A 15,700-nucleotide genomic window follows, 5' to 3' on the forward strand; every position below is an offset into this window, starting at 1 on the left:
TGTTACATTTAACCATGCACAAATACATCCAAAGACTTTGCAAAAGTTTTTTCAAGTGATTTTTCAATTTTTTTCCAGGCTCAAAAGCAGCAGGAGAATGGGGACCTTGTGTTTTTGGAAAAAGTAGATGATGATATCCATAAAGATTTAGAACGCTCCATGCGAGAGCTGCAGTTAACACATGCGGAAACAGTGCAGGAACTTGAAAAGACAAGGAATATGTTAATTGTGCAGCACAAAATTAACAAAGATTACCAGGTACTAAACTCTACTCACAGTGAAAAATAACCTGATAATAACATTTAAGCATTTGTAGCACTAGAACTGGTCATAATTAAAAGACTGGCAAATTCAGCAACAAAGCCATTCTGTTTATAGGTAACCTAGCCTAAAATATGCTGTTGTTGAAAATATTGTTTAAAAAGCATGAGGTCCAAATGACTATAACTTTAGTTTTTTAACTCACCCTGATCAGAACCCTCAAACCATGCCTTCTTGGGAGTATCTCTGCGTGCTTATCCGGTGGTCACAGGAAAAATACTAAGTGTACTTATCAAATAAGCTTCCTTTTCCACAACATCGCTTTTATGCTCTTGTGCTGGATTTTGCAGATCATATTTTGACTTTTCATTCAATTATTCTAAGTTTAAAATAACAAAATCTTTAAAAAACCTATTAGAACCATTCTCCCGAAAGAATAGCTAGTCTGTTTTTCTTAATCTTTTCAGACTTAGCTGAAGTTCAAACTGATTGCTGTATTGCTGAATTAAATATTGCTGCTATTTTTGTGTACTCTAAATGCTCTTTCCTCAAATCTAACTGTATTTTAATTTGTAGCCAAAAGCACGTGCAGCATCAGTGCAGACCAGCCTCAAAAGTCCTTTTTACATGCAAATTTTTTTTCAGACCGAAGTAGAAGCAGTAACACAGAAGATGGAAAGTCTACAGAAAGACTATGAGTTAAAACTAGAACAGTATGTCCACCTTCTTGATATTAGAGCTGCACGCATCAGAAAATTAGAAGGTATCTTTAAAGTATATTCTTTATTTTTTTTTAATATCTCTTGCAAATTATTGCTGTAAATTTGTTCTTTAGTTGAAACACTTCTCCATTGCTGAAACTAGTAGGAAGGTCAGTTCTTTCATGGAAAATTATCTGTGTGCTGTTTCATTGACTTAAATGATTAAGGTTATTTAATCAAACAAAATTCAACAAAGCAGTTTATGCTGCAGCTATTGCTGAATAAGAATAAAACTACCAGACTTTGGTATATCGTCTGTTTTTTAAGAAATCATACATTTATGGTCAACCTTTTATTTTGCTGTCCTAGCATTACATAATCACTTTATGTGTTGCTAAAAATATCAAATCATGGTATAATATTTCATTTCAATATGATTAATTTAAAATGCTATTTTAATGGTTTCAGCACATGAAAGGTGCGTAGGAAGCCTGAAGTAGGATACCTTACGAACCCAAATGTCATAACAGTTTTCATGTTTGTCTCCAAGTTGCATCCCCTGTTCTAAAGGGCTGCATGATGCTTTATGTCCTAATTCTGTAAGCATGTATTTTGATTTGTTCACCATTTACCCCCCGTGAGGCTGGACAGCACGTTAAAGGTCTTTGCTGATAGTTCTGTCCACTCAAGATATTACAGGGGTTAAAAGTTCGATGTATTCTTTTTTTTCCCTGGCAAATTTAGTTCAACCCTACAAAAATGTGTATCTTAAGTCTCTAATACATTTACATGGTGATACTTACTTTGATCATTGCATAAGACTTCTGAATTTTTACTTGTTAACTCCCTTGTAATGTGTTTTTAATTGGTAGGGACCTGTGCCTGTCTTTTACGTATACTGAAGCAGCTCCTTTGTGGAGGTATTCTTGATTGTTGTCACTATGCTCAGAGAGCAGTAGATGTGTGATTTTAAATGTGTGATTTCTTTTTTGGTTATGCCTTTAAGAAAGTAACGTTGTTAATGTAATTGAGTTATGCTTTTTTCCTTTCTAGTCTGTCATTAATTATATTTTATTTTTAAACAGGACAGTTGTATTGTAACTATTTTATTTTATTTGTTGCAGCCCAACTAAGAGATATTGCCTACGGTACAAAACCATATAAATCCAGACCAGAAATATTGCCAGGTGATCCAGTAGATGAATTTGATGAAACTTTACATTTAGAAAGAGGACAGAACCTTTTTGAAATTCATATCAGCAAAGTGATCTTCTCTTCTGGAGCTATGCAGGCTTTTGATGACCATGAACTTGCAACTTTTTGTACTTATGCATTCTATGACTTCGAACTTCAGACAACCCCAGTAGTTTATGGGCGTACCCCATCATATGACTTCACTTCTCAGTATCTTGTGCAGGCTGATGACTGCTTCTTGCACTATATAGAGCGAAACAGTATCACACTTGAGGTCCATCATGCATACGGCACAGATTATGAAACAGTTGCTGCCTGTGAACTGAAGTTTCATGAAATCTTGGAAAACAATGGGAAAATCTACAGCACAGCGAATTTAGTTGGTAATTAACATATCAAAAAGTATTCTGTTTGATGCAGTATTGTGACAATTAAGTAATGTATATTTGGCCACAGGTTTGTTTATTGCTATTTTAAAATGTAAAAAAGGGTGTATACAACATGATATTTCTTGTTGGGTGTGCAGCACGTTCTGGTGATTCCAACAATAGTTACGGGAAAGGTCTGACAGGTGCAATTTTGCCCATAGTGGCTGAGGGCAAAGATGGTGTTAATATAGTGATCCTGAAATGAAGCATGTGACATTAAAAGTATGTAACATTCTAGAAATGGCATTACAAAATCTTGTCTGAAAATAGCAAGTGATTCTTTGTCTTGTATAAAGGTTACTTATGAAGTGATACTACTACACACGTAAATAATTTTAATAAAAGGTAGTATCACCTTATTCAACAGAATTATACAAAAACAACACGGAGAAAACTACAGTGGTTACTTGATTGCCCTGTAGTGCTATTCAGATGTTAGAATTTTTCTGTGAATACTATAGAGAAGATATTTTTAAATTACTGATATTCTTTTTCATTTTGCTTTATTATTTTATATATTGTTAACTGGGTTTTAGTTGTTCAATGCAAGTTTCATTCTCTGAGACTGTTAGTGATACAAGGGGCTCTACTTCAGCTGTGAAACATACTGTAATTTCAGTGAAGTCTTGTAATAGATTTAAATGAAATTCAATTATTTTACTTTTGCATATGCAGTTTCTTTGTTTGGCAGAATATCCATTAAAACCAAAAACATTTCTTCATTATAAGGCGATCAAACATCAGTGCTTTATATCTAGCCCAAATGTCATCAATATATCCCTCATTGGTTATCAATAAATAAATAAAGAATTGGTTATAGTGTTTCTAATTTAAACTGCTAAGTTAGAGGTCTTCATATAACAGTTGTAAGGCATCAAAAAGATGCAAGTGCTGGTGATTACATTTCATATTTCTTATACTAGTGTATGAGCCTTTTTAAAGAAGTACTTAATTTGTGCTGCTTACTTTTTTTTTTTTAGAAGCATTTTGTCAGATCAGTATATTCAGAGACCTCTAACTGCCCAGTGTTGTCAAAAATCTGGTTTGATAAGCCATTATTAAGTGGTATTCTTGACAGTAATTTAAACTGCATACCACTTCATGGGACATTTCCAACTTTTGACATACCAAACTGTCCTAAATTTTATTTGCCTTAAAGAGATTAGAATAATGAACTTGACGTGACTGTATAGACACATAGACAGTATCACAGCTTACAATATGAAAAAATGGTCACGTTTTGGATCATACTTGTAGAGCCAGAGGAGTAGTTGTTTCTGTTTCTAACATGAACTGTGCGTCTTGTGTCACAATCACTGTCATAATGCATAGTCGCAAGATAACTAATTTTTAATTTGTGGCATTTCTTGGCTTTTGATTTAAGTACTTTTATGTTGAAAAGAAAATTAATACAATTCTGTATATATTTGTTCCTTAGGAATCAAAGAAAACATTCAAAATTATGGTACCGTAGAATACTGGATCAGGTTGCGAGTTCCTATGGATCAGGCTATTAGACTCTACAAAGAGAGGTCAAAGGCTCGGGGATACATAACATCCAATTTCAGGGAACAGGAACAACCATTCCAGGTATGTTTGGGTTTGTACTTCATTGTTTTGTTAGAATAAGCTGGTCAAAATTACTTGTTCAGTTCAGATAGTTTATTTCAAGTTTTGCTTTGTTCAAGGTTAACAAAGTTAAAGGTTCTTGAACTGGAAAGTATCTTTAGCAGTTGAATGACATGTTTTTCATATAACAAGATTAAAAAACGGTTGAATTATAGCTTTCCTGAAGAGACAAAGTCTTAAACTTCAGTTATTTATTTTTACTGAAATTGCTACTAGAATATTTAAAATTATTATATTTCATTTTCTTACTTTGTTAATGTTTCATTCTAGTACAATGTTAAACCAGCTGGGTGTCAGATCAGTATAACAGGTGAAGATGTTATTCAGAATGGTCTCAAAATTCTTTATCTTTGAGTATTACGAGATTGAGATTATTTCACATTTCCATTGTTTTTTGTTTGGCTCTTTTTTTTCCTGGATAATTAAGACAATTTTGATACTATAATGCACTGTGTAATCACATTTAAATACGGGTCATAGATAGAAGAAGAAGGGACTTTGAGACATCTCTAACAATTATTTAAGAAATAAAACCAATCAGGTTGAAATGTATAAATTAAAACACTTTGGTTTCCAATGGGCAATTTTTTTTATCTACAGCTGTTTAAATTGCTGTAAGTCTGAAGTAACTTTAATGTTTTATATTATTCCATAATGTAAAGTTATATTATACTAGAATCTCAGTGGATTTGATGATGTAATCCAAGAAGTATGTTTAGTGTATGAATTCTATTAAAGGTCAATGTAGGCATTTTCAGAATAACTTCATGTTTAATAACATTGTAACATTTGCTTCAAATATTATTTTTAAAAGAGTTAAAAATACCTTTGATTAACTCACAGAATTTGGCCATTGCTAAATGCCAAAATCTGTTGTTTAGTTTTCTATATTTTTGATTATGTTATTACTAGCTGTGTTACCAATCCAAACCCAATTGAAAGGTCAATCATGTGGGAGACAGAATTTTGCTGTAATTACTGTAAAACTGCAAATTCAAACATGGCAACTGAAATATACTGAATATATAGGAGAGAATAAAATAGTGAAAATGGCAGAAATGAGGAACAGCTTCTGCAGAGCTGTTTGAAACGCTGCAGTTTTCGGAAACGTTTCATGGCAGAAACTAAAAGTCAGTTAGCTATAGCAGATGGTTACATTATGTTAAGGGTTCTGTCAATCTGCAACTGCAAGAGTAGCTTCAGTTGTGCATTCCAAAATTTAAGTTTTCACTAGTTAAACATACATATAAAATTTTCTGTCCTGTATAGTAGCAGAAATCACAGAAACATGAATCATACATAAACTGCTATAAATTTTTCTTTTCCCAGTTCTGTATGTAGCCAGAAATAGTAGTCAGAAGGTTGCATATTAAGGACTTAAACTGTCATTTTTGGTTTTCTCATTAACTATTTCAGTGTGGCTTATTTATTCAAAATGTTTAAGATTGTATCACACAAAATCAAATTGATACATGTTTCCCCATATACCAGAAGACAGAACTATGGCTTCCACAAGCAAGATAATTATGTACAATTATTGTAAATAGCTGTGACATATTACAGTAAAAAAATAGAACCTTTTGAGATCAGTATAGGTGGGGATTACTCATTTAAAATAGTCATGTTATTTGTTTTCTTATTATTCTTTAACTTTTATTAAAATGAGTTTCCCAATTTGTCAGCTGTGAGTTCCACAGTATGTACAAGCCATGCTGATAGGTAATTAAAAAAACTTGTGCTATCATTGAGTTTTTCAGTTTACTTCAAACATTTATTACTACTCTTGACATGCTGATTTCTAATTTTTGTAAATTGTTTATGTAAGTAAAGTTTTGGAGGAAGAAAAACCCAGGAATCTGCAGTGCAATTTTAATCATTGAAAAGTACATACGTAAAAGGGACTACAGTTATAAAAATTTCTTGACACAGGATAGCTATCAGAATCCTTAATTTTAAAGTGGCACTAGATATGAATCACTCTTAAAACTGTAATCTTCACTGCTTTGTAGATAATCAAATGACAAGTATATCATAAAACTTTACAAGAATAAAGCAGACAATCACAGACCTGAAAGGATTAACCTCTTATTTCATTATACCAACAACCCCAGAGAGATGTCGTTGAATTTATAGAGTAAATAATATTTAGATATATAAATTAAATAGTAGTTGGAGTGTCATTGAAATAATCAGTTATTTGTTCTATTTATGTAGTTCTTAGAGTTCACCAAAATAAGAATTCTAATGTTTTTAATTTAACTTCTTTTTCATTTAAAGCAGCAGATACTCAGAACTGCCCATGTCAGCACTTCAACAGATGGCAATATAAATGAACTCCACATTACAATAAAATGTTGTAACAATCTACAATCTCGAAAAAAACATCTTCAGCCAAATCCTTATGTTGTCTACAAGTTCTTTGATTTTGCAGACCATGATACTCCCATCATTCCTAGCAGCAACAACCCACAAATAGATGACCATATGTGTTTCCAAGTGCCAATGAATGCAGATTTAGACCGATACCTAAAATCAGAATCTTTAACCTTTTATGTATTTGATGATGGTGAAACGGAAGAAAGTGCTTATGTAGGGAAAGCCAGTGTGCCTCTTATTTCTTTAGCACATGACCGATCTATCTCAGGTAAGAATTAGACCTCTTTAAACTAAAGTTCCTGTTTTATATCTCTTTAAATCTCTTCAAGAATCAAGCTAGAGAAGGGCTTTTCATGGGGATCTGGGCAGGCTGAATGGATGGGCCAAAGCCAACTATATGAGGTTAAACCAGGCTCAGTGCTGGGTCCTGCACTTGGGTCACAACAACCCCCTGCAACACTGCAGACTTGGGGAAGAGTGTCTGGAAACCTGCCCAGCGCTACAAGAAAGACATTGAGGTGCTGGAGCGTGTCCAAAGAAGGGCAACAAAGCTGGTGAATGGTCTGGAGAACAAGTCCTGTGAGGAGCCACTGAGACAACTGGAGTTTTCTCTATTTTTGTTTAGTCTGGAGAAAAAGGAGGCTTAGGGGAGACCTTACTGCTCCCTACAGCTACCTGAAAGGAGGTTGTAGGGATGCATGTGTCCATCTCTTCTCCCAAGTAACAAGTGATAGGATGAGAGGAAACGGCCATGGGTTGCACCAGAGCAGGTTTAGATTGGATATTAGGAAAAACTTCTTCACCAAAAGGGTCGTCAAGCACTGGAACAGGCTGCCCAGGGAAGTGGTTGAGCCACTATCCCTAGAGGTATTTAAAAGATGTGTAGATGTGGTGCTCAGGGCCGTGGTAGTGCTGGGTTAACGGTTGGAATCGATCTTAAAGGTTTTTCCTACCTAAACAATTCTATGATTCTAGAAACCCATATCGTTCATCTACTGTTCTTGTCTGACAGAATTTTAAACCCCAATGAAACCCTAGAAAGAAATTCTGCATCTCAGTGTTACTTAAGTCATAGCTAGTGAAAAGTCTGTGTCAGAGTTTTGAAACCGATGAATGATTTTTTAATATAAACATCAAACTTCAAACATTAGAGAAAGAAAAGAGTAAGGGAGAGAAAAAGTTTCAAATATCTCTTTGTTTACTAGGACAGTACTAACAGAATGTTCCAGCATTGTTGTATTTTAACTCAAATTTTAAAGTGATGTTTTTGCGATTATCCGTCACTCCACTGAATCTGAACAGCATGCCTGTACCTTAACGGGGTGGATTGTAGTAGTAGAATTTCTTCACCTCATGACATTTTCTGAGATTTAAGAGAAAGAGGTAAATCTTTTCTTTAAAATCCACAAGTAAAAAAAAAATAGAGGAACCTCGTGTCCAAATGTTAATGTATCATGGTCATATCAAGGATGAAAAGTCTTTTAAGTTCTTTTTAGTTCTCTATACTGGCCCAGGTATGGAATAATTATGATTTGATAAATAATTATGATTGAAATGATGTGTCACTCCAGCACTGACTAAATTTAATTGCTAATCAATTACTGATGTTTTCTTCTTTTGTTAGCATTTTAGTAATCTGTTTGCATCTGTCTGTTACCACTGCTTTTTGCTTTGAGTAGCCTACTAAATTTACCAGTTATTTCTCATACTGCTATATTATGAATATCTATCATTATTACGTAGAAAGTCCCTGTTAGTCTTAACATCAGGTGGGAAGGAGTGGCTGCAACCTGGCTTTCAAAATGTACTGCTTTCATAACTGACAAGGTACCTGTGGAACAAAAATAGTAGATGTCTTGAAATAGCTCTTGAAAAAAAACAAGTGTTTCTCTCTGGTTCAACAGTAACCTGGAAATATTTGGTATCTTCTTTTACTGGTCCTTTTTTATGTTCTAATGATAAAAAAATGTTTTCTGGCATATACATACTTTCTTCCACCTCCTTTTCTTTTGGTGTTGCTGCTACTTTTTTTCAGGACTGATATGCTAATTTAAAACCTAGTTTCTTTCTTTGCATGGCTTCATGTTTTTTTACATTAGTTTCCTTTTCTGGTTTTGGCTAATATACACTTAAATTAGAAAATTGACATGAGAAATCAGCCTCTTTGGGGGAAAAAAGCAGATCAAGAGCTAAACTTGGAATCTTAGAATCATTGCTGACTGGAACTCCTGGTATGATCTAGTTCAGCCTTCTCACCCAGTTAGAGCAAGTTGTTCAGGACTTTGCCAAGTTAAATTTTTAATATCTCAAAGGACAAATATCTAGTACCTGTCTGGTAAACCTGTTCCAGTGTGTATCATCCTCATAATAAAAACTTTTTCATTACAGAGGTGGGATTTCCCGTGTTCCAACTTGTGTCTGTTGGTTGTCCTGTTGTGTACCTGTGGTTCTGTCTCTTCTGCATCCTCCTATTCAATGGCACTAAGATCACCTCTGAGCCTCCTCTTCTGAAGCTTGAACAAATCACTTCTTTCAGCCTCTTCTATTGTCATGTGCTCCTATGCCCTGAAGCTCTTTGTACCTCTCCATTGTACCTGCTCCAGAATGTCAATGTCTGTCTTGTGCTGGAGAAGCCAGAGCTGGACACAGTATTCCAGATGCCATTTGATGGTATTTGAATAGAGAAAATATGAAACTTTCCCTGAACCTGCTTGACTTCATTCTTGCTAATACAAGCCAGGGTGCAGTTGGCATTCTTTGCTGCAAAGACACAGCTTGGCTGGCTTATATTATTTTTGTCAAACAGGACCAGCACTTTTCCTGCAAGGCTGCTTGTGGCCAGTCAACCCCCAGCTGGTACTGCTGGTTGGGGCTGGGCTATTCCTGGGCCAGTGCAGGACCTTGCATTTGCTTTCACTGAACTTCAAGAGGTTTCAGTCAGCCCATTTTCCTACTGTGGGAATAGCAGCCCTGCCTTCAGTGTATCAACTGCTGCCTGCAAGTTGGTATCAGTTACAAATTTACTATGGTGTTTATAATATAAAAGCTGCTTAATCATTATTTCATCATCAACTAGAAGACATTCATGAAAATGTTAAAAAATTATTCTATAATTATCCCATATAAATGGACAATAGGAGAAAATTTGCAAGTGAATTTAGGGTGTTTCTTCTTCAGTAAAGTTTTAGCAACTCACACATTTTTAATACCCTTATATTGTCTTCAACAAAAGTTAATATTAGTAAAAGATGGAAATGTTTTAGTTAGATCTTTTGAAAGATGTCAGTAAGAATTAGTTATCTGGTATTGAATCATCTGAAAAACCTACAGAACATCTTGAACGAACACAGTAGTCCAGTCCATTCGAAATCCTGTATTTTTGAATGCCCACAGTGTTATATTTGGACCTACAGAACACAATATTTTGACACAGTTTAGCTTCTAAAATGAAGAACTATTGAATTGCTTAATTCCTGAATCCCATTCAGTTTTGCATTGCATTTTCTTGAATATGTATAGAATAAGATAATTTAGACAAGATTTGCATTATGCTTTCAGGTACTTTTGAACTAACAGATTCTGAAAGATGTGCTACTGGTACCATCACAGTTGAATTAAAATGGAAGTTTGTCTACATACCACTAAGTGGATCAACAGTGGCAGCAGACTTAATGAATTACATTCAAAATGAGGAATCAGTGGCAACTAAATTATTAGCAGAGGAAAAAACGCAGCCTCCAGCCCTGTCTCCTTTTACTTCATCAGTGACAGTAAGTAATTTAACAAACTCACAGAAGTTAAGAGATGTAAAAGACCTATTACAGTAGGTCATTTAGTTATTCCCTGATAACCGGGATTTGTCCTTGCTGTAACATAATGCGTAGTACAAACACTTCATATAACTACCATCTTCAACTTCCTTTGGGAAGTGAAATCATTCTTGTGTCCAAAACTTTTAAGTCTATTATAATGGTAGATAACCAGTTATTAAAAGGACAGGAGGTAAAGGGAGGAGAAATAACAAGCATTAAATGTTTTACCTGTAAATTTAGTGCTTATTACTTGTCTTTCAAATGTATATGTCCTGCACAAAATGTAGTCAGAAGCTTGCGCAACTTCAGGGCTACAGCTGAAATTTATGACAGTTATGAAATCAGATATTGTTTCAGTGGTCTCTTAGAAAATCAGACAGAACTCAGTCAGTTGGAGTAGCTTTGGGACAAAAGAATTCTCAAGTGGCCAGGCGCAAGCCATATGTATAGATACGTAGGTGTCTGCACTACACTATTTGTTATTCTGGTGCCCGGACCATGGTGCTAGGATACCCAATAGCTTCTTAAAAATTACTCGTAAATTAAAAGTAGCATAGGGAATTTTTTGTGTGTATAAAAATCAGTGGAAATGGAGAATAAATTCATCAAAAGAGAAATCATGTACAGTAATGAACCACTTTTTCTTTATTATTTTTTGTCTTTTGTATTATAACATCACGACAGAAATTTTTCTGGACCATTTTGTTAATTTTGCAACTATTACCAGTCATCTGTTTCTGTGTTAAAGTTCTCCAAAGGGAATGGCATGAGGAAAGGTGTCAAAGATACGGTAAGCCTACAGAACAAGAAAAGAAATCAACCACTCCATAAACAATAATAAATCATCATTCTGCCACATATATGAGAGCACTGACTTCAGTCCCACAATTATTTCTCACCTGAAACTCACATTGCATTCCATAGCTGTTCTGTAGAGTTTTATACCTGGTTTTGGCTGACTTCTGAAAGGTATCTCTGTCTGGGGGGGTTGTTTATTCAAACAACATCTACATCATCTTTCCCGTTTAGAACTGAATTTAGTGCAGTTAGGTTTGGCTTTGAGAAAAATTGACTGTAAACTAAGATGGTTAGAATATGGCAATAAATGGTCTTTAACTATACTTGTTTTATTACAGAAACCAACCCCCAAACCAAGGCAGCGTGCTGCTCAGGCAGACAAGAAAGTATCTTTCCTGGATCTTAGAACAATAAAGATGGCAGTAAGTTTTAAGTGTTTTGCTCATGCATGTTGAAGCAAGAAAGGCTACTTATGTCTCAGTATGGACAATTTGTAGAACTACTGATTGAGAACACTCAGTTATTTTAGCAGCACAAGACTGGGATGTCCCAGGCAATGATAGCACAACACTGCAAATAGGTGGGGGATACAATACGGATATTTGTGTGACTCCCTTGGAGTTGCTTTACAAGCTTCAACTTTCATAAATTTAGGGCAGATTCTAACAGTACCAGTGTCTCTGCAGGACTAACTGTCTCTTCAGTGTGTTTCTCAGCTAAATGAGTTATTAATTAAAGTGTCTTTGTACAGTGTACCACTTGCACAGACATATAATGACTCTACAGAAACCAGCTTGATCCAAACAGATACTGAGTGTTGTGCTACACAGGTTGACAAGTTCAGAGTCACATCTCTATCAATTGAGATTACAAACACTGTGAAAACAATTACAATTCTGAACTTGGGATCCACCATAATGTGTACATCCTTCCAGACTCTAGGGGAGCCTGCATGGATCTCAAATATATCTCCTGTATGGTGTAAACTTTCATTTGATCTTAAATAATCTCCCTTCAGAGAACTCTTTTAATTAAATCCATTAAGTTCAGATAGATTCTTTAACAGCTAATAGAAAAGGTTATGAGAATTAATTTATTATTTCAACTAATTTATTAACTAATAAAAACTAGCTGTGATAATTTTTTTCCATTTGTAAATGCCTTGATTGGATTTATTTTTTTAAATGTTGACAACAGTTTTCAATTCACAGGTGGTTCTGCTATTTAGTTTACCATGACTCGAACTTTGTTTTGAGCCATACGGTATAGACTGGAAATAAGAAGTCAATGTCTTGTATTTATTAACTTTAAAAAAGAAAATCATATGTTAGTGAAACCAAATCTTTTGAGAGTTTAGATATGGAAAATTGAAATGTTAGCCATATACTTAGACACACACAACATATCTTCAGCTGTCCAAACAGTAACTCCTCAAAGTTTGACAGTTTTTCACAAACTAGGGTATTCTAAAGGAGAAAGCTACTTGGTCTCCATCAGAAATCTTCATTACTGGGTGAGAAGCCCCCCTAGATGTTTTAAAAATCCAAGTCTCATGGTCTGGTTCAAGATAAAAGTACTGTTAAAACTAAATAATGAAATACCTGGGGCTTCTCTGATGTCTAAGTCTTGTGGTGAAATGGCAAGAGAGTGTCCATGCAAGACAATTAGAAGTTGATCAGATTAAAACTGCACAGGAACAGTCTGTTTCATTTTCCTGCTTGTTTTCTGAATAGCAGAGAATATAGTTCTTGGATATTGATGTGACACATGCCAAAGCAAATAGTTATTTTCAGAAAAGAGGACTCTAAGAAGTGGGATGAATGGTTTCATTTGCCTAAACCATTTGTAGGAATTGTCCAGCCTCATAGGTAGAAGCTGTAGCAGAGAACAGAAGCAGTAATGCTAATTCAGGGAAGCAAAGGAAAATGTAATTTCCAAATGTTATGTCCAAATGCTTCTCCACCAGTAAATTTATATCTACTTTTGTGTGTTAAGTGTCTACTATATGTTAAAGTCTTCCCCTTATTTTACCCATAACTTAGGACTCTGTTGTTGAAAATGACATGGAACCTGCACAGATGAAAGCTTCAAGAGCTCCAAGTGTTTCAAAGGTACGAAATTAATCAGGTTTTGTGGGTTTATATAATATATTGCATTTGAATTCCATGTGTATGTTATTTCTTCAGAGCCATGCATCAAAAATCAAAAGACAGGTAAAGTAAGATCTCAAAAACTTCTTGGAAATATGAAAAAAGTGATTCCTTGTGATGACAGTCTTTTTTTGGCCACTAGAAAGGGAGGAATATCTCTAATTATTTCCTTCTATATTTGGATGAAGTTTATTTTGTCTTCCCTCTAAAAATTGCCATTATAGAGCAGGGGGGAAAAAAAGAAGAAATCGGGTAGCTTTGGAACATTTCTAAATATGTAGCATTCCAAGGAGAAGAAAAGTATTAAATATTGTCATTTGTAATGGTCCAGTTGGTTGTGAAATTAAGTTGTGGCAGATTGGCAAGCTACAGTTTCTAGTGGTGTAACACAACATTTAATCATTGGCTTTTATGTTCCTTTCACTTTTTTACTTTCAATCAGAGCCCCAGATGATCTTTTGAAGTTGTCTCCTTTTCACCACAGCCGGTGGGATTAGTCACGTAGAATAATCAAAAAGTATTCTCTCTGAAAATTTTATCAACAAAATACAAACTCTGTCACTGTAGAAATGAAAAAGAACAAGCCAAACACTGTCTAAAACACAGTGGTTATGACAAATCATCTATGCCAAGGAGAAGTATAATAGACATAAAGTCAGTTTGCTACGACTTGAAAACTTCAAGCATAAACTTTATTTATAGAATAAGGCCCTTAAGTATTTGTTAATATTGCTTTGCTTTGTGTGGCTCCAAATGTGTTAGAATAGAAATAACTTTCAGCTGTCCACAGAACACCTGGGTTTTCCAAAACTGGACCTGAAGAATCTTACAGATTCTGAGGGTAGGAGGTGAGGCACCAGTGTCTCTGTGGAAAATGCAGTCCTAGGGAAGAATTGTTGGATAATAAATAATGCATAGGTCTCCAGCAGATTTCCATGGAAGATGCCATGTCTGTAATGTTATATCCATTGATGAGGTATTATTCTGTATAATTGTACTCAAAAGAGAAAGGAGGGATTAATATTGCTTCAAAGTTATGCACTGAAGATATTTTACCTTAGATAAATTGTTTGTATTTTGTAGCAAAGCTGATGCTTTTTTATATTATATCAGTTTGGTTTTGAAGCAGAAAATATTGTATAATTCAAGTTATAAAACTGCTAACCGAGTAAGGTGGTGGTGGTTTGTTGGTTTTGCTTTTTTTAAACTGAGTCTTGAAGAACTGAAAGAGCTGAAATATAAATGAATCTGGAAATCTAACAGGCTGTATATATGTTGACAGGTACCAAATGATTATAATAGTTATGTTTTCACAAATATACATTGTTAGGAAATTGTCTTTTCTACAGTATCAATTATTTGTTACTGCACTTGACAGCTTCTCATTGTTTCCTGCACTGCATGAGCAATGTAATTGTTTAAAGGCTGCGTATAATGAATGTGAGTCATAACTCTTCAAGTTTTGAATTTTAGTAACTTTGACTGTTCAAGGAGTGTTATAAAGACTGCAAGTTTATCTGTTTATATATAGCGTGTGGTGCATGAGGTTAAACAAGAAAGGCTAGCAGATGATAAGGTGAAGGAGATGGCTAAAGAAATTCAACAGGAAAAAGAAGACCTCTCACATCTGTCAGAGGGGCAGTTGGCCGACCAAAGCTCAGTTACCTCTGGAGATGAGACAGAAATAACTGAAGAATTGGAACCAGAAGGTATTCATTTTTCTGAATAAGTAACTGTATTTTCTTAATAAATCTCTGTCTCTTTCCATTTTCTTAAGCATTTCTTACGAGCAGTGGGAGCTGCCTCATTATGAGAAGCTTCATGACAGAAATCATATTCTGGTGTACTTAAGAGCTGAAGCTGGGTGGTGGATATGGTGGTGTTATTTTCTTCCCAAATGGAAACTGTATTGTAATTGCATGCAAAAATCTGGTATCTGACCTAGATTCATAAAATATTAAAGGAAACCTGGCTTCTATTTTAAATGTCTTTATATTCTCCCTTAGAACTATGCTGTTCTAAAGACTATTTTAATGAATATGCTCCTTTTGTCTGCGGATAACAGCCAATGCTGATATCGGAAATCCTTTCAGACAGTGAGAGGGTAGTATGTCTTATCACATCTGTGACATAAAGTTGTTAGAGGCAGATTTATTTAAAGATTATAGAAGCCAGGTCATCCTATTCCACCCCCAAGTTTAAACTGTTTATCATTGAAATAAACCAAGTCCACAATACCAAGTTTAAAGCAAAAGCACAGGCAGGATGCTAAAATTTTATGTGCAGTTGTTTGCAGCTTCTGCATAAGAATTCATTAAAAAAATTGGAAAAACGTGATGTTGAAGCTCTTG

The 15,700-nt window shown here is 34.8% G+C and overlaps 1 protein-coding gene across 2 annotated transcripts in view; it reads left to right on the forward strand.

Annotated features, from left to right (window-relative positions):
• RPGRIP1L (RPGRIP1 like) overlaps window positions 1–15,700 on the forward strand; it is an 80,733-nt gene that overhangs the window by 35,194 nt on the left and 29,839 nt on the right. Inside the window, exons 12-20 of one of the 2 annotated variants that reach the window (XM_074913405.1) lie at window positions 79–258; window positions 907–1,024; window positions 2,087–2,539; window positions 4,023–4,174; window positions 6,491–6,857; window positions 10,148–10,359; window positions 11,538–11,621; window positions 13,242–13,310; window positions 14,881–15,058. In XM_074913405.1, coding sequence (XP_074769506.1) covers window positions 79–258; window positions 907–1,024; window positions 2,087–2,539; window positions 4,023–4,174; window positions 6,491–6,857; window positions 10,148–10,359; window positions 11,538–11,621; window positions 13,242–13,310; window positions 14,881–15,058 — 1,813 coding nt within the window. The remainder of the gene's footprint in view (window positions 1–78; window positions 259–906; window positions 1,025–2,086; window positions 2,540–4,022; window positions 4,175–6,490; window positions 6,858–10,147; window positions 10,360–11,537; window positions 11,622–13,241; window positions 13,311–14,880; window positions 15,059–15,700) is intronic. The other variant, XM_074913406.1, reaches the window with a different exon arrangement.

Source organism: Athene noctua, chromosome 9 (assembly GCF_965140245.1).
Source record: "Athene noctua chromosome 9, bAthNoc1.hap1.1, whole genome shotgun sequence".
Taxonomy (NCBI): Eukaryota; Metazoa; Chordata; class Aves; order Strigiformes; family Strigidae; genus Athene; species Athene noctua.